The following is a 19,033-nucleotide window of genomic DNA, read 5'->3' on the forward strand; positions in this document are numbered from 1 at the left end:
TGACCAATCTCTCATTACCCCAAACCCTTAAAATAAATGACTGGGGAAATGAGCCCAGTGCCCGGCAGCGACGTGCCAGAGCTGCGCAGCTGCACGTGAATGGGGGCCGCCTGCCACAGCAGCACATTCCAGGTGCTTTATTTAGGGGGGAGTCACAAGTGGGCTCAGCCGTGAAGTGCATCACATAGTTAAACAAGAGCCTTGCTTACTAGTCCATTTTTTCCCACACATTTTATGTTACTCATTCACTACAGCTAATCTGAAAGACCAGAGAACTTTAACCCCACCACCACCCCATCCTAAATTGAGAAAATCTGTTTTCAGGCTTGTCACATTTTCAATAGAAGAAGAATGAGTAACAGGCTCCTTTCTCACTTCCTAAGCACATGCTTTTCCTGACTACAGACTTTTACCCTGCCCTTGCCAGAGTTTGTCAATCGAATTTTTTCTGCACTTACTTTAATACAGTATGAGATGCAATTATCTCCATAGTGTTTACAGCATCTATGCCTCGGGCCATGTTTGCACCTGCAAAAAGCATAATGAAACACGTATTAACTCATAGCTGTTTTCAGCGTCAGCGACAGGAGAATTCATAAATTTTTCTTGCTTAAAAATACATACAGTGCTATTTGCCCAGTGCTCATTCTCCCCATCACCCCACTGAAGGGCACTGTGAACTTTTATGATGCCATAAAAGGACAATAAAAACTAACAATACTTTAGTTGTATACCAAGAAAAAGGTGTCTGCACACTTATTTGGATCCAACCTCTTGCCATGCTACACATTAAATGCTAAATTAAAGGACAGATTTTCTGCTGTGCTCAACAAGGAAAAGTGACATGACCTTTCCCAGTTTGTCTCTGCTCCAGGGTTCTAGAAGGATATGTGACCAAGTATCTGTTACCTGTGTCCTTACATCTTTCATACCATTGTAAGGTTCACTGAAGGGCAATACAGAACATAGAAACACGCATAGATACCCTATGAGACTTCTCTCAATCACAAGCCTTTCACTTTTTGGCTCTTTCTTCTACAATGTGGATTTTTATGTAGCTCCTCCTTTGGACTGAGAATTTGACCTTGAGCATTTAAAAGAGACTTGCTTGGGATGTTGGGATGTGTGGATTATACAGTTTCTAGGCCTGTATTATGTAGCATTAAAAGAAGTAATGTCATACCTGGTCTGAACATTATATTTTGCTATATCCAAGTATTTTAGCTTTAATGTAAAATAAGTTACACAATTTATATACTGTGTCAAATATCTTGGAAGTTCTGAATCGTGTACTATAAAGTCTAATGGCCATAAATCATCTGTGAGGTCAGTTTATGTAGCAAAAATTGTAATGAGAATGTGCTCAGGTTACAGGCATTTAGACTCAATTATACTGAAAAGAACCATATGGAAGAGAAACCTGTAAGAGTACTGGAACTGAAAACTGTAAGTTTTTTGCATGTCTGAGTTGGGAATTTCAAAACCCTAAAGAAAATATGCTCTTCTTCACCTATAATCCCTCAATCCTTGTATTTAATGAACAGTGGAAAAGCTATGAACTATCTCCAGCAAACTGAAAAAGAGGTATTTAAGACAAAATAGGCATAAGCAACTCAGCTAAAAGAATCTGCACATGGCTGGAGCTGTCTCTTCTTTGTAAGTCTTTTGTTGTCTAATACAGTCATGCCTGAAAAGCCATTGCTGACTTCCCTCATATTTTTCAACTAAAACCTACAGCAAATCATACGAAGTTGCCGTATGATGGGGGTCACTCCATTTTTGTTCATCAGCTGAGCAAGTAAGATAAGCCACTACTCTGAGAACACACTGCGCTTGGAAGACTCTCTCCTGCATGTCAGCACATAGAGAACTGGTCATAAAACTGCTCCTGAAGAGGTCAATGGAAGTGAAGATTCATAAGTGTGGTGTGAACACACATCTAGTCCATTTTTCACTCCATCTTCCCTGTAAATGAATGACTCCTTGTGGTAGCTGAAAAGCTATCTGCTGTCACTTCTTTAAGCTTATACTAAAGAACAATAAGTTCGATCCTGTAGACAGGGAGGGAACCTACCTTGCCTAACTTCAGATGTCTAGATCTGACCTTGTGCAAAAAAGTTTTAAACTCACTCTTTGCTTCTCAGTTTCCTATCTCCTGACAGTGGAGGCAGCCATGTGCCACCAGTCCTATTTTTAGGTAGTTCTCCTTTATGCAACACAGGGATGTAGGTCCCCCAAAAGACAATGTTAACGGTCACTTATGGACATCAGTAAGAATGCTGGTGTGTAATTTCTCTCCTTAATATCACCACTAGCTCCAGCAGAACCATGCCATGAACTGGTTTTGCTGAAAACTGCAGGAAAAGCAACCACCAGCCTGCATTCAGCACTGACTGAATTTACTCTCCTCCTTAAGAAAAATGCATGTTGCAAGTCATAGCTATGACATACAGGTCGTAAGTTTTGCTTTCATTGGAATTCATCATTTGCCACTGCTAACTACCCAGTGAAAAATGAAATAGAAAAACACTTAAATGCAAAGCGAAAGTATTATAAAGCATTATTAAATACAAGGTAACAAGACATTAAAATGCACCATGCAACAATGATTCGTTTTGTTTTTCTTTTGTTTACTTTGACTCACACTTTGTCCATGAGCTTTTTCGTTAGAGCCAGTATGTTCATTGGCTGTGATAGTTTTTCACAATGCTTGATTTTTCTATCTGTTTTTGAAAACGCTGCTTCGGGAGAAAAAGAGTGAGTGGGGATTTCTTCTTTCCCTACAATGAACCTGAAAGAAAAAAAAAAAAACAGAACAAAACAATTACCTAAATAACTAAAAAAAATATATCAAGTCCTGTATAAGTCTCAAAGTCTTTAAGAAAAGCTTGAAGTTACTCCTAGGTCAGAAAAAACTCATCCTATACAGCTGCCAAACCCCATACCTCTTTGAAAAGATCAGTTCACCAACATATATTTAAACCTCAGCTAATGGACACAATTGCTGTCAGGAATTTTTTAAAACTAGGAACAAAAACATTAGTAGGGAAGTCCATCTCTCAGACAAAGGAAGAACACTAAATAAGAACATTAAAAGGCACATGAAATTTCTCAATTATCTCCAGCAAAAGAGGGCTACATAATGGTTGATAATTACTATAATATTTTTATAAAATATCTGTTTTACAAAATCTTCAAAATGTTTTCATTCCCACCAAGAGCACTAACTTTGTTGTGCTTGGTTTCATCTTCAGCCTTCTTCACCCAGAAGTTGATGTTGTCAATATATTGGTTCATCTTAGGTGTAGAATTACTGTGTATCAAGGGCAATGGAGGACACAATGGCAAGATGTTTCCTAGCACTCTGCACTATAATCCAAGTTACACTGTACCATGGTAGTCTTGTTGAGGGTGATGAAGGTATAAAAACTTTGTAATTCAACATGTCACTGTGAATTGGTGATTTCAGAAAGCATTGTGTCTGCATGTTGTCACAGGAGTGTTTCACGTCCATATTTCTGACTATAAATTGAATAATTTATTATTGGGACCTTCTATCATATTCCATGGCTGTAAGCTCTGTAAAATATTTCCTAAACCAACAATGCAAATCTCTCTTGTTTTACGACAGTATGTTTCTTCTTAGGGACACTCTTTTCTTACAATGCATCTGCCACCATGGATGATTCCTCAAAATCTTGACTTGAAGCTTTACTTACTTTAGTGCAGAGTATGTAAATCCTTTCAAGCCGTCTTTGCATCTGAAACATAAAACCAACAGTTTTCTCTATAATGGGCTGCTTGCATTACAAAGTCTTAAAGATTAAATATTGCATAGAAGGGCTGTGGATGAACACAAATTTTTCATTAATAGACAACAGCACATCTGGAACAACTCTGTGGCTATTCTCAGTTCACAGTTGTCACCACAGCCTTGGGACAGCTCTGACAGAAAGGATATAGCATCAAATGCCAGTGCTTCGCTCTTTTATCCAAACTACAAGTGGAGAAATTTTTAAAGGATGGTGACAGAACCATGAGGGTGATGACAGAATATGACAAAGAACTGTTGCTTTATGGAAAAGAAGTCATGAGGAGTTTTACAAAATATAAATTTTACTGCAAGGAGAGAAAGGAGGGCTGGATCTCGATGAAATACCCACTCTCTCATGAAAAGCTGCAGGGAATAGTTATTCTGACTTTGAGATAAATTGTTCTACTCTGCAAAGTGCTGATCTCTGCAGCTCCTTACTTTAAGAAGACTCTCAATCTGAAAGTCCCAGTTTTTCAATTATATAGTGGTTGGTCTGATTCTGAGCTTGATTATATATATATATGTATCTCCTTCCTTACCGACTAACAGGGTTCCTTGTGAGAATAATGACCACAATAAAGAGCCCATAATTGGCTATGAAAGATTTAGGTTATTGATTTTTTTTTCTGCCCAGGATATGATGAAAGGAGCTGAAGCTTGCAGCTGCTACAGATTCCTCCTGAAAAAACATCTTGGTAGCAAAGGAAAGAGCAGACACTCATGTTTTTTTCCCCTTTTCTTTTTAGAGAACTGTATGGGGAATACATGATGATAAAAATGCATTCCTGATACAATACACAAATAACAAACTAGTAACATCATCATTTCAAGTGCACACCTACTCTAAGAGAAGACAGGACAGTAGTCACAAAAGCTTTGTAAACAGAAGCAGATAGAGATAACCCTACAGAGACCACGTTGTCCCTGGAAATACTGTGCCCACACACCCCCAAGAGCAGGTGACACCACCTCCCAGAAGGCACCATGAGTGGTCAACACGTACCAGCAATGGCTGGATACACACGAACAGCAGGAAAACCATACTGAGATAAAAGACGTTCACAAATGAAGAAACTCTTGCTTTGTCCTGGCAGGGGAGCACCTGCTGTGGAGCTAGTAAGATGTCACAGCATTAAACACTCCTGGGAAACTCTTCCCAAGGGTATGACCTTCAACACATATGTTTCCAAGGACTTGGTTTTGTCAGCATGTGCACAGTGCTAAGTATCAGGCACAGTTACACACAGCAACAGAAAATTAATCCCAAAGAGTTCCTCTTTTAAAATGACTGAAGTTTAAATATTGGTCACATTTTTATGATCAATAGGGGTCCATACAAATAAAATTGCTCACCATATCTTTAATTTGAAATCAAAGATGTGCAATAATTTTACTTTATATGCTTCTTTGCCCATAGGTACAGTTCAGAAGCTGAAACACTATCATTGCACTTTTACAGAAAGATGGACTCAAAGAGTGATGAGTGAAAAAAATGAAATCAGCTTTGCCCAGAGAGCACAGTGAATCACTAGCAGAACTACAAACAGAGCCCAAATGTACAGGGTTAACATCTACCCCACTCTATCCACAGAACCACGGTCCGATTTCACGAGTTTGATTTTAGATCTACAACCAACTGTAGGTTAAATGCCCTTTGAGTTAAGGGTGTCCAACACATTATGCCTGCAAGCTGCCAGCTCAAGAATAGGGCCTTAGTTCCTACTTTTTCAGTAAATTAAAAGCATACACAAACTGAAATCTAAACATGCATGTAAGTGTTTCTACAATAATATTGAAACAGAAAAGTAATCACAGTATGACCACAATGACATTTTTCCTTAACCATTCCAGTGCAACTGCACTACCAGTTGTAAGCGTTCATTGATTCCTTTAGTGCACCACCAGATGTCCCTGCCCAGCTGTGCTTGAAGTGCCCTGACCGATGCTATCCTACAATTAATTTCCTTTAAACATACCTCAAAGAAACCATCAAATCCTTTCCTCACTAATACTGAAAATCAGAAGACATCTAACTCACCAAAAGAGAAAACAGCACTCTAACCCCCTACTTTTTTCTCCAAGAAAAAAATTATTTCTAATGCCTATTCTAATTACATGATTACAGTCAACTCTGCAATAAGTATTCAGTGTATTGGAATTTTATTAGCTATGCTTACTTTACTTATTAGTTGTTCTATATATTTCTAGAGCTACAGCTATGAAAATCCCTGCAAAATGAGCCAAAATTAAATAAGTAGTTCGATATGGAATTAATGCTAAAGATACAATCATAAATTTTTCACATTAAGTTCTTATTTTTTTTAATTTTAACACAGTATAAAAGTGCAATTTAAGCTCTTAAATAGAATTCAATTAATGCCCCTTGCTGTCTAAATCATCTTCTGGAAAGTTATTGTACAAAACTAATGAGTGTGTGGAAATATTGCTTATTAAGGGTTTTATAAACAGGCATCCTAGAAAAACAATACTTTCAATGAAAAATAATTTTCTAATGTAACTCTCCTGCTCTGGCATGGCCATTTTGCTCTTACAAATGAAGCAGCAACCAACAACAAAACTGGAAATCTAATTTTTGGCTTTACATCATGACTTACTAAGGTTTCAGAATAGTAGTCTAGAGACTGAAATGGCCTTACTTATTCACTCACTAGGTACACAACACAGCAGCAACCAAAAAAACCCTACACACTGACTCCAAACACAATGCGGGGGGGGGTGGGCAGGGGGATGACAACCCCCCATGCAGAGAAGCATCACAAATTCAGTGACTAGCTTTGACGGCAACTGCTGAGGTACAATGTTGGCTGCACATGGCACATTTCATGAACACCTGGCTGCTAATAACTGAACTAAGACTAATGATTTGCTTCATACAGCCACTAATTGGTAATAATAATGCCACCACTAATTGGTTATAATAACTTTTGCTCAATGCTTCATTGCTCAAGGGGTGAAAAAGCCTGCACTCTGCTGCTGACCTGCACGAGCCATTCAAGCTGCAAATGAGCCCAGTACAATGCATTACATGTGCCCAGCACTGTAGACACCCCTGGGACGGGAAAAATCTAAACAGTGAATTATAAGCTTGTTTTTATGGTATTATTCAACTTGGAAGGTCCGAGATAACGGGTGAGTTCCATGCCATCAGAGAAACTCAGTGTAGCTCACCCTTCTCCATGCCAAGGGCATGGAGTGATGGAATAATAGGGAATGGCTTTACACTGAAAGAGGGCAGGTTTAGATTAGGTTTTGGAAAAAATTCTTCACTGTGAGGGTGGTGAGGCACTGGCACAGGTTGCTTAGAGAAGCTGTGGATGCCCCATCCCTGGAAGTGTTCAAGGCCAGGCTGGATAGGGCTTTCAGCAACCTGGTCTAGTGCCAAGGAACCCCATGGCAGAGGGGTTGGAACTAGATGATCTTTAAGGTTCCTTCAAAATCAAGTCATGCTACCATTCTATGTTTCCCACCACTCTGGATGTCCCAGGGACCAAACCCCAAGCTGCAACACTGTTTTTTGCCCAGCAAGCAATAATTTAAATGGTGTATAATTTGGTTACATTTTCCCATCAAAGGGGAATTTGTCCCTGGTACAAAGCCAACAGCACCAGTGACTTTTGCCAGCTGTCCCTGCTGGGCGCTGTGTACCTGATCACACAGCAGAAATGCTCTGCTCTGTTCCAGCTTGTGTTTGGCCAGAGCCCTGGATGGAGCCGAAGGAGCAGAAGAATCAAGGAGCCAAGGCAATAAATTTGGGTTCTAAAAAATTCCCCTGCTGGGACAATTCTGGCACATGAGCAAATAGGGTCGATTTTAATCATGCATATTTATAAGATAAATTTAACTTACGACCACACACATTTATTTTTTCATAAAGAAAACAGCAAAAGTGGAATAGAGCCAAGGCTTGATACAAATTATACTTCCAACAAGACACGAACTAACTCTAATTATTTATGTTTGTGTATGTAAAGAGGTGCTGTACATGAGTTTACTCTACTCTCTCTCCATCCTGTGGGAAGGAGAATTTCCCACACTGAACTGTAAGGCTGGATGCCAGCAATTATGTTTTGGTTTTTTTAATTAGTATGTCTTGTCATAGCTCTTCTGAAGCTTTTCTCTGTGACCTATTGATATACACTGCACAAGAAACCTTCTGAGGGAACACGTCAATTTTCACCCATGGAATCTGTAGGGAGAAAGCAGCTTACAGGAGTAACAACATGCCATGTTTAACAACATCCCCAATATATTGCTTATGTTATCCTTCAGGGTAAGAGTAAATTAGAAACTCCTACATGCAGAGCTGTCATTATGGCCACATGAGAAGGAAACACTGCAAGCACAGGACATGTGTTGGCATATTGCCACAAGCACATCTGCCTGTAAAAAGTGGTCAGGGGGACATTTCCGAGTTAAGGTGTCTTGTTTTATGGAGAAGGGAGGATCATAGTGATGAAACGTGACTGTGTCTGGGCATGCCAGCTACACCCCTTGCTATTAGGAATTAAAGGCTATCTACACTACTTTGTGATCTGTGCTGATCTCTAGAGGAGAGAGGCTGCTTTTCAGTTGGACTCCATGATCTTAAATGATTCATTCCTCATCCTCTCCCCGGTGTTAATAGTCAACAGCAACAGATGTCATTTTTCTGAGACATCTTTTGCAACCATTTCCCTTCTTTTTCCATGTTCTCTTTTGCCCTTTCTTCCTGCAAGTTGAGCTCCTCTTTCATATTTCCCCCCACCTGTCTTTTAAATGTTATTCTCAAAAGCTCATTTCTTTTTCTTAAAAAATAATTCATAAATACTTTCTCCATACCTTCTCATGGTCTGACACTGCCCTCCACTTTAATCAAGTGGGTTGTGGCTGCAAGATTGAAAATATGGAGCAAGCACCAGTGAAAAACAGGATTATAAAGAAATTCAAGACTCAGACACACAATCATTCTGAATCACAGAAATTAAAGAATCAGTTCAAGCTCAGTTCTAAGCTGTTTTGAGACTAATTTGTTTATATGATGACTGCAACATAAAATCACATTTTGGAAATACTAGTGTTCCAAAAGGCTCTGAGATCCAAGAACACCTAGACTTTCCTCAATGCTGTAACTATGTGAAAAAATATTACTTTCAAATGAAGTATTTAATATCTCTGGATATAAAATAAGAGCTAATCCAGTAAAATCTCGTAAGACAAAGGAAACCAAAAGCAAAGGTTGTTCAGAAATGTGTACTGCTAATACTATTCCCAGTGCAAGAACACACATTTTCAAGTAGAAAATCTGATTTCTAAAAACTATGATTGCACAGGCTAAAAAAATCTATTTTAACTTGTCATTATTTAGTTGTGGTGAACTTTCCAACTATCTGAAGAGTATTTAGATTCTTCTCAGTGACCAAAGAACAATTTGATTATTGTGCTAATTACAGTGCCCAAATCCATCGAGCTGTCAGTGGTTTATGACGAGGCTGCAGAAAGACATTTTGGTCCTAATTTAGATAAATCTGTGGGAAACTGGATCCTAAATATCTCAGTAGATATGGTTACACAAGAGTCTTCTGAATTCAGAAACTACTCGTGACTTTCACATTATCTTAAAAAGAAAAACTACTCTGATTATATATTTTTCTATCAGAAATAAAGTGCATGAAATCTAAAATTGCAGCACCCTACTTGGAAACAGAGAGGCATTTAGATGCAATTCCTCTGGATCAAACCCACTGTTTGCAGTTGAGTAGAACCTAAACGCAAAGGAGATTCCTTTCTAAACCTACACGAGGCACAAGAGATCAAAACACAGGAAGCTTCCTTCATAGATGATGGTGTGGTTTAACCTGGCAGGCAGCTACACACCGCACAGCTGCTCGCTCACTCCCCCACAGTGGGATGGGGGAGAGAATTGGAAGAGGAAAGAAAGTAAAATTCATGGGTTGAGATAAAGACAGTTTAATGGGACAGGAAAGGAAAGAAATAACAATAACTATAAATAATAATAGGTTAGAATATACAAAACAAGTAATGATCAACGCACCAACTGACCAATGCCCAACCAGTCCCTGGGCAGCAGTCCCTGCTCAGCTTTCCCCTTCAGTCTATCTACTGAGCATGATGCCTTATGGTATAGAATATCCCTTTGGGCAGCTGTCCCAGCTGTGTCCCCACACAACTCCTTGTGCACTCCCAGCCTCCCCACTGGTGGGGTAGGGTGAGAAGCAGAAAAGGCCTTGATGCTATGTAACCACTGCTCAGCAGCAATGAAAAACATCCCTGAACTATCAACACTGTTTTAATCCTAAATCCAAAACAAAGCACTACTAGCTACTAGAAAGAAAATTAACCCTATTCCAGTCAAAACAAATCACATAATCACAGAATGGTTTGGATTGAAAGGGACCTTTAAAATCATCTAGTTGCAACTTCCCTGCCATGGGCAGGGACACCTGATGGCCAGGTTGCTCTAACATGGATTAAACAAGATTATTTTGCTTTCTCTTTTGTAATAACGTTCATTTCAACTAATCACCTTTATTTGTGTCATATTAAAGACATTAAAACTTGCATATGTCAGAAAGATAACCCAAAAACTATATCCATATTTCAAAGTATGCTACAGCCTGTCCATCCAGACAGAAATATCTCTTAAAGACACTGAAAAATCATCATATCAAGACACTTGGAAATGCTGAGAGCAAAAATAGTCTGTTCCATGCACCAGTTGCTGTTAACTTTAACATTTCCCCCAATATAAAACCTAATGCCTTCCTTCATGCTATGCATCCATATCCCAATTTTTCCCAGATGATGCAGGAGCAGGAATAACTATCCTCTTCCCCGACTTTGACAGGACTGAGATGGAAAAATTGACGGAAAAGCCACCTCCCTCCAAGGGTCAGAAAGGAGGCCCCACCATGTTGCACCACATAACCCCAGGAGAACCAGCTACAGCTACAGGCAGAGAACACACCACCACCCCGAAAGCAGCCTCCTCCAAGACTCAATAGAATCACGAGGCACAACTTGTGACCTGTGCAGATAAAATCCAGAGGCAAATTTAAGGGAAAAAATTATTTATACCCAGATTCTCTCTACTTTGAATTTCCCCTTTTCTGGATTAAGCATTTATTTTCTTTCTGTCTTTACACACAGGTCTTACCTATTCAAGACAGAACTATGAACAAAATTATAAGAAGCAATTATAACAAAAAAATCTTATCTTGTACCCTACAGAACACATGCAGGTTTTGGGAAACACGTCAGAAATCATATTAAAAATAATTGAAGTCAGAAGAGCTGTAGTTTATAAAAATTATACTTTCAACTTTTAAATTTGATTCTAGCAAATGAAACTGGGATCAAAATTCAATGAAATTGAATTCTCATTGCTCATATTTCCAAATCAGATAGTTTAACTTTTGTGTGTTTAAATAAAACATGAAAGAATGTATCCATGGCATTTCTTTTACTTGTGCTTGAAGTCTAAAATGACCTTTTGAAAAGGCGGTGGTTTTGCAACCATTACATGCAGCAAATATAAAACCATATTGTATAAAAAAGTAAATGAACAAAGAAAGAGCAAGTAAGGACAACATTCAAGGAGAAGGGTGAGAGTAGCACTGTAAAGGACGTACATTATTTTTTTCTCAACATATATTGAATGCATCATTTACAACACTTGGAAAGAAAGGGGGTATGGAGATGACAAACTGTGTAATCAACAGTGAACTATGGTCCCATTAAGCTTTCATGTAAATCCAGGAAATTACATTTTAGAAGAAAAATTCTGCAATTCTGTCAAGAATGTGACACCATAATTGAAAAGATAGCTGTTTATATTGAAGTTAAATTACAATACTAGATTCAGGGTTCTAAACCAAAGCTGCTATCAATCAACACTTCTCATCTGAATGTTAATCAAGTTTTCTGTGTTATTGTCAAATATGGAGTTTGATTTCTAGTAATGTTAATTATCCTACTACTTACAGCACTCTTATTTCTTCGGAGATTAGTGCTTCCTGAAATGTGCAAGCAACTGCATTTTGAATAAGTGGAATTTCTCTTTAAAGTTCTCAAAAAACAACAAAAAATATTTTTTGTTATTTTAGCTGGATGCAGCCCTTCCGTTTCTTCGTGTACCAACAACGTTGCACTGGGGGCTCAGGAGCAGCACCTGAATCACTGAGGTGGCCATGCTTCCATCTCAAAATCCTTCATCAAAGTCCTGCTTCACAAAGCTAATAGAAGAAACCAACATAGAAACAGTTTGGGGTGGAAGGGACCTTTAAAGGTCATCTAGTTCAATTTCCCAGGCATGGGCAGGGAAACCTTCCACTAGATCAGGTTGCTCAGAGCCCTGCCCAGCCTGGCCTTGAATGTTTCCAGGAATGGGTCATCTACCACCTCTCTGGGAAATTTGTGCCAGTGCCTGACCACCCGCATCACAAAAAATTTCTTTCTTATATCCATTCTGAATCAACCCTTTTAGTTTAAAACCATTAATCCTTGTCCTGTCACTACAGGTCCTATTAAAAATTCTGTTCTTATCTTTCTTATAAGCCCTCTTTAAGTACCGGAAGGTGCTATAACGTCTCCCGGAGCCTCCTATTCTCCAGGTTGAACAACCCTAAGTCTCTCAGCCTGTCACTCACCACAGGACAGGTGCTCCAGCCCTGTGATCATCTTCATGGCCTGCTCTGGACCTGCTCCAACAGGCCCATGTCTTTCCTGCGTTGAGGACTCCAGAGCTGGAAACAATTCTCCAAGCAATTAAAAGAGCTGACTAAATGAAGTTAAGGATTTATCTGCTTAGTTCAATTGGTTTGTTGAATTTTGAAAAGTGATGTCATTTTTCCACTACCAAATTTTAACCTTTTTCTTACAAGTATTTTATCAAAAAACAGTAACTTTCTGCTACAGCAAACCCCAAACACTCTCTCCAAACTGGGCACAGAACAAAAATAGGAAATTGAAGAAAAACCCTGGAGACATGAAGATGGGAAGTCAAATTGTCTCTAGGGGCACAAGGACACAGAGAAATGTACCTTGATGCGTGTACAAAACCACGTCCACCTCTGCAGCCGGGACTGCACTGATGCCGTTTCATTGTTGTTAGAACAATGAGTCACTCACTAAAAGGACGCACTGTTACGAGATTAAAAAACAAATAATCTTAAATACACATTGGATTTGGCTCATTATTAAATAATGGTTGCACCTGCAGTGATTCTATCTGACACAGGGACCTGTGCTAAATTCATCAACTGCCAAATTCTCCTCTGGCTTTTTTCTACTGGCTCTCTGCAACTCAAAAAAAGAAAAAAATAAAAGTCTGAGCTTGTTGGAACCATTTTCTGTAAACATACTTCATGCTATTTGCAGATAATTCAAAATTTCAGTGGGCTAAACCTCTCTCACAGATTGATTGATTAGTTCAAGCATTCAAGAGAAATTGACACATTTGATTTTCCAAATGATCCCATAATTGGATTTGAGGGAAATGTTTGGCTGTTTGCTTTGTTTCAACTTGGGGAAAATGTATTTAAGAGGAGACAATCCATTTATATTTTTATATTCTATTAACCTTATCTCTGACATTTAACAAAATACATGATCAGCATAAATTTATAACAAAATGAAAAGCTATAAAAATATTGTAAAGAAATTAGCAATTGTTCTGAATGTGTCCTGGCCATTGCTGAGCTAGGATACAGAGTGAAGATTGGGAGTTATTTGTAATGCATTGACTTGAAGTGAGATCCTCACTTTGTTATTCAGAAATATTCTTAATTGTGTATAATGCAGAATGGTGCCAAACTCACCAAGACTGTCACAAGTATTGAGACATAAGCATAAGGACAACACCAGCAAGTTGCTACACCCAAACTAAAAGCAAATGTTGCAAAAGTTGTTGAAATTCAACTTGTATTTCTTTGTAATGATGACTGCCCCAAGCAGATTTACTTTCTGCTCTGGAATTTACACCCAGATCTCCTTCATGACGCTGTGGTGTGTGCCTCTGATGTTTATAAGTATCATAGGAAGTCTTGAAAAGACTTTAAAATCTTGAAACTGTGCTGGAAGAACCACAGAGTGAATATTTATGCACAGCCTCAAAAAAACCACTATTTTGAAACCCAAATTTCAGTGCTACCACAGAAATTTATTCCTGAGTAACTCCCTTTCTGGCTTATACTGTAGCAAGGGACTACAGTTTACTCTAACACAGTTTTATTTTAAATTACTACAGTACTGGTCAATTAGATTATATTTTTAGTGCTGCACATCCAGCTGCAGCATTTGAAATAGAAAGTTGCATCACCGAAAAAAAAAAACAAAAAAACAACCGAAAGACCAACTTGAGAGACTGGTCATGAAACCTGGAGTGACCTGACACAAAGCCCAAGCCTACAGGTCACAGTTGGTGGGTGGAAGTGTCACTGCTGTGATGGACTTCTGGTCCTTTCTTGTTCCAACAATCACATAAATGTGGCTTCTGAACATCTGTATTGCTTCCAATTTTGATTTTTTACAACAAACAACTTTTAAGAAAAAATTAACTTCATACCAAGAATCTCCTCAAAAATATGAAGAAAACCAAAATTAATTACGTTACATGGAATACTTTCTGCAACTAATTTAACCAAGAACATGGGCTTCATGAAAATAATCTTCAAAAAAATATTGCTCGGAAGTTAACTAATGTTCATATCATTTAAGAGATCAATAAAAACCCCCACAATTATTTCACTCTTTAAATATACCATGGGCATTTACAGCTACAAGATAATATCAAAGCCTTGCCAATTCCTATCGCCACAGTGAGAGTGCCACCACGTCCAGACTCCATCACAGTGTCTCAGTTCTTCGGTTGACTGGGATCCAGGAAATTATCAACTTTCTTTACCTAATTTTTACAGAACCATTTCTAGCATCTCCAAGACACAAAGCACGAACACATGAATTGAAACAAGGCAATCGGGAAAATCCAATGTGTATGTGCTGATATCTCACAACAGATAAAAAGCTTCTGGAGATCCTAACAAGTCAATGACAACGAATGGTCGTGTCTCCATCAAAGATCTGTTCACTCAAAATTAACCTGCTATTGGAAAATCACAGAAAGTTGTTTTTTTATAATAGATAAGGTCTAACCATTGCTATTTTGGAAAAAGAAAAGATCCTATTCAGCCTTGGGATAAGCACGGGCAATAATATAACTAATAGTATACTTGTGATGTACTCATATCTGTTTTTATCAACTATAAAGTATGCAGCATAATCTTCATCTTCCTGGCAGCAAGTCATCTCATTTCTAGAGAAAGCCAGTTACAGACTGACTGTGAGCCACCCATGTGACTTCAGTAGTCAGAAATCTAACATAACTTTGGGATGTTTAGTTATTTTTAGAAAAAACAGTGTTAAACAATAACTATCGTACTGTCTGGGAAAGGAGGAATTAGACAAAATCACAATTCAACTGGCTTCCTAAGGAGGAAGGTGCTGACTGTGAGAAACCATTGTATGTAAACAGACACTGTAAGCACCTGGAAGACAATCAGGAGGACATGACTAAAAATCAACACACACTCGTAAAAAAACCCACCCTTTTAACACTGGGTAGCCTTTTGTGACTAGAGATGCAAAACAGTATGCATCATATGCTATTGACTTAATTCAGGCTTTGGAGCTACAGCATGAGACATTTTCTTTTAAAAACAATCAGGGAAACATAATCTCATGGAAGACACCTAGAATGAATACGAAAGAGATTAGACAAGAGTAGTGAGAAAGCAGTTGTCAACGGCTTCCTGAAAAACTGGAAGGACATACTAAGTGGTGCTCCACAGGGACCAATACTGGATGTCTGTTACTTACTAATTCCAGTAGTGAGAGTGATGACAGAGAAAATGTGCGCACCTATTACATTTGCAGATAATACCAAGGAGAAAAGGGCTACAAGGGCTGTGAAGACAGGCTGAGAGAGCTGGGGTTGTTCTCAAGAAGAAAAAGCTCCAGGGAGACCTAATACCTAAAGTGGCTATAAGAGAGCCAGAAAGGGACATTTTAGAAGGACATTTGATAGGACAGGGGGGAATGACTTTAAACTAAAAGAGAGTTCATTTAGATTAGATATTAGGAAGAAATTCTTTACTGTGAAGGTGGTGAGACAGTCACAGGTTGCCCAGAGAAACCATGGATGGTCCATCGCTGGAAGTGTTCAAGGCCAGGTTGGATGAGCAGCCTGATCTAGTGGAAGGTGTCCCTGTCCCTGGCAGGGGTGTTGGAACAAAATGATATTTAACTTTCCTTCCAACCCAAACCATCTTGTGATTCTGATTCTATGAAATGGAAGAGACTGGCTCAGAAAAAACCCAGGATGCTATTCATCAATTGTATGTGCATTATATGCATGTAGAAACAACAAATTACACAAGTACAGGATAAGAACTGAGAAGCGTCAAAAAGCAAAAGCTGCTTTGAGATGCAGAAGAAAGGCTACAACCTGCAAAACACTGAATTGACTGTCTTGCTTTATCACTTTTATCAAGCTTTGTCAGCTGAAATAAACTGTCTTGTGCATCATAGAGGGGAGACAAGGGGGAAAAAATCTGGAAGGATGTGATAAGTCTTCACTACTGAAGTTTGCTACAAAGTAAAGGAAAAAGTAAAATCTGTTTTCCTTGTGTTTGTGGATGGGAGAAGAAGTAATAGACCAAAACTGTATCACAATATATTCAATTAGACACTGTAAAAATCTTGTCCTAAAAATGTCTAGGAACAAGATTAGATTATTTAAGATGTCATGGACTCTCCATTACTGGAGATTTTAAAGAACAAGTGAGTCAGATATTTGACATGAATGGAGGGAAAATTAGACAATCTCTCATGACTTCTAGTCCTTTTATTCTGTATTAAAAGATTCAAAAATTTAGCCAACATTTAACTAAAATGTCCTTCCATAAGCAAAACTTAAACCAACTACAGAACCTTTTAAGGAGGTAAGGAAAAGTGGAAATCCTCCAGAGCTGTTCTGTAGGTTTCTTTGTCCTAATAACACAGAAGTATCACTGGAGTGAATGAGGATCCAGATGGGATCAGCACTTGGTTCCTTCAGCTGAGAAAATTCTTAAAAAAATACTAAACAAGAAAAAATAAATTAAATTCATCTGTTTCTTATCAGGATTTTCTTTCACTTTTAATGTTCAAGTCACAAATGCAACCATAAAATTCATCTTGCCTTCCTTTTAAATTTAGCTAACAAGCTCAAAACACTTTGTTGTCACTAAAAATATTAAGTCATATAAAATGGTGTGGCAAACAAACCCAGCAGGTCTGGGAACAGAAGGTGTTAGATTGTGCTTGTTATCCAAAAGTAAAGATCAGTTTTGGAGCTTGACTTCATGAAGAAAAAGTAAAGGTGTTGTCCAGTGCCTCTCAGCTATGGGCCAACAGAAGAGGCACAGCCAGGTAAATAAATCCCCATGAACACAATACACAACCGGAGAAGCGACACAACTGGCTTGGCTGTGGAACACAATCACGAGACAGCTGTAGAAGGGCCAGAAAGCACATCTGCCACTACTTTTGTGTTTGATAAAAACATGCAGCCAACAGAAATTAACTGTTCTACCGCTCTGTGCCAGGGACTTTTTTCAAAGTCGACATTTCAAAAGAAACTATGTCAACTGTGACTGACAGATCAAGGACTCCATATGAAGACATGGGTCATGCATGTACCCATCTGGTTAAGCTGGCCATGCTTTCTCTCCTTCTCCTGCGAGTTTTGTTGCCAGGAGTGCTTCAGGAGACATGTCTCTGTCTTGCTTCTGAGAGGAGTTCCCTTTATAAGGCTTTAAACAAACAAACAAGAACTGCCAGTGTTATGTCCCTTTAATTCCATCAGAAGCACCAAACTAAATACGGCAAACTAAATAAAGAGTGTAATACGCAAAGGAAACCTTTGGCCCACTTGACCTGCTAATACTACACATTTTAACAGGAAAGGAAAAAAATCAGTGGACAAGGGATTTGCGCCAGGAACCTTCCTTCAGCTCTGACAGCTTTCCAGTGAAATAGTTCAGTTTAGAGTAAATCCAGGATGTTTGGACTGTTTTCTTCAGGGGATTACTTTCCTCCATCTATCTCTCCCCAAGCCAAAATGTGCCTTTTTTCTAACTGCACCTGATGCTGACTCACGGACTGCTCTGGACATCGAAAAGCCACGAAAGCAGATTACACAAGGCTGCTTAATTTTTAATTTGCAATCATTAGGTGGGGACAAATCCAAGTTCTACTGGCATGTTCTTGGCAGTCTTTTACCACTTTAATATACTCATCAATGTTATGTAAACAGTATTCCAAATTTCATATAGCAGATGGTAATTCCTGGACCTATACCATTTTAAGAGTTTATAATAAAGTTACAAAATGTAATTCACACAGAGGCCAACTGCAGAAAAGGTTATTATGGTTTCAAAATTTTACTTGTAATTCAGCAAGGAACTACAGGGAAAGTTTTATGTTAGTATGGCAATCACAAGTCAACAAATTACACCTAAGAGGTAGGTTATTACTAAGTATGTGAACCAGGCAATACACAGCAGCTGCATGGTCTTTCAATCTATCAATTACTTACCAAAGTTTAATTTTATTCATTATTTTCCACTGGCTACTAGCATACAACATTGTTTAAAAACAGTAGAGTTTTACATGTTTCACCCAGAGTACACTGATAGTTGAAGGTAAAAAATGTAATTACTAGTTAAAGAAATTAAAAGTTTATGAAATTAGGTAATTATATGAATGTGCACATTCATGGTAAATTTTACATATATACTCACAGAAGACAAGTTTTTAAATAACTGAAAATAAACTACTCTTCAACAGAGTTCAGGAAACCCCCAGCACTTGTGAAAAGAGATGATTGGAACCGTATTCGACCACGAGCCGACGTTTTCAAAAAAAAATGTGAAGAAGCCATGTCTTGAATTGATGTTTTCAGTCTATGATGCTGAGAATAAGGAAAGGATTCATGGCAAGGATTAGGATGCTACAAATCATATGGAACATATGAATAGGAGTCTGTTTCCATGTATCAATAGGGGTTTAATTTCTGCATGAGAAGCTTAAGCAAGGGCACATTCTTTTGTAAAGCATCCTGCGGGTTTCCTAGAATACACAGTTGTAGTGACATCCTCACTT

The 19,033-nt window shown here is 38.4% G+C and overlaps 1 protein-coding gene across 2 annotated transcripts in view; it reads right to left on the bottom strand.

Moving 5' to 3' along the window:
* The window catches only part of TMEM135 (transmembrane protein 135), a 168,803-nt gene that overhangs the window by 15,297 nt on the left and 134,473 nt on the right, over positions 1–19,033 (bottom strand). For both annotated transcript variants that reach the window (XM_027677473.1, XM_027677472.1), the window contains 3 exons: positions 3,720–3,761; positions 2,645–2,791; positions 459–528 (listed from right to left, as the gene is read on the bottom strand). In XM_027677473.1, the coding sequence (XP_027533274.1) occupies positions 459–528; positions 2,645–2,791; positions 3,720–3,761 (259 nt within the window). The remainder of the gene's footprint in view (positions 1–458; positions 529–2,644; positions 2,792–3,719; positions 3,762–19,033) is intronic.

The sequence above is a fragment of the Neopelma chrysocephalum genome, unplaced genomic scaffold (genome assembly GCF_003984885.1).
Source record: "Neopelma chrysocephalum unplaced genomic scaffold, ASM398488v2 Primary Assembly neopelma1_43, whole genome shotgun sequence".
NCBI lineage: Eukaryota > Metazoa > Chordata > Aves > Passeriformes > Pipridae > Neopelma > Neopelma chrysocephalum.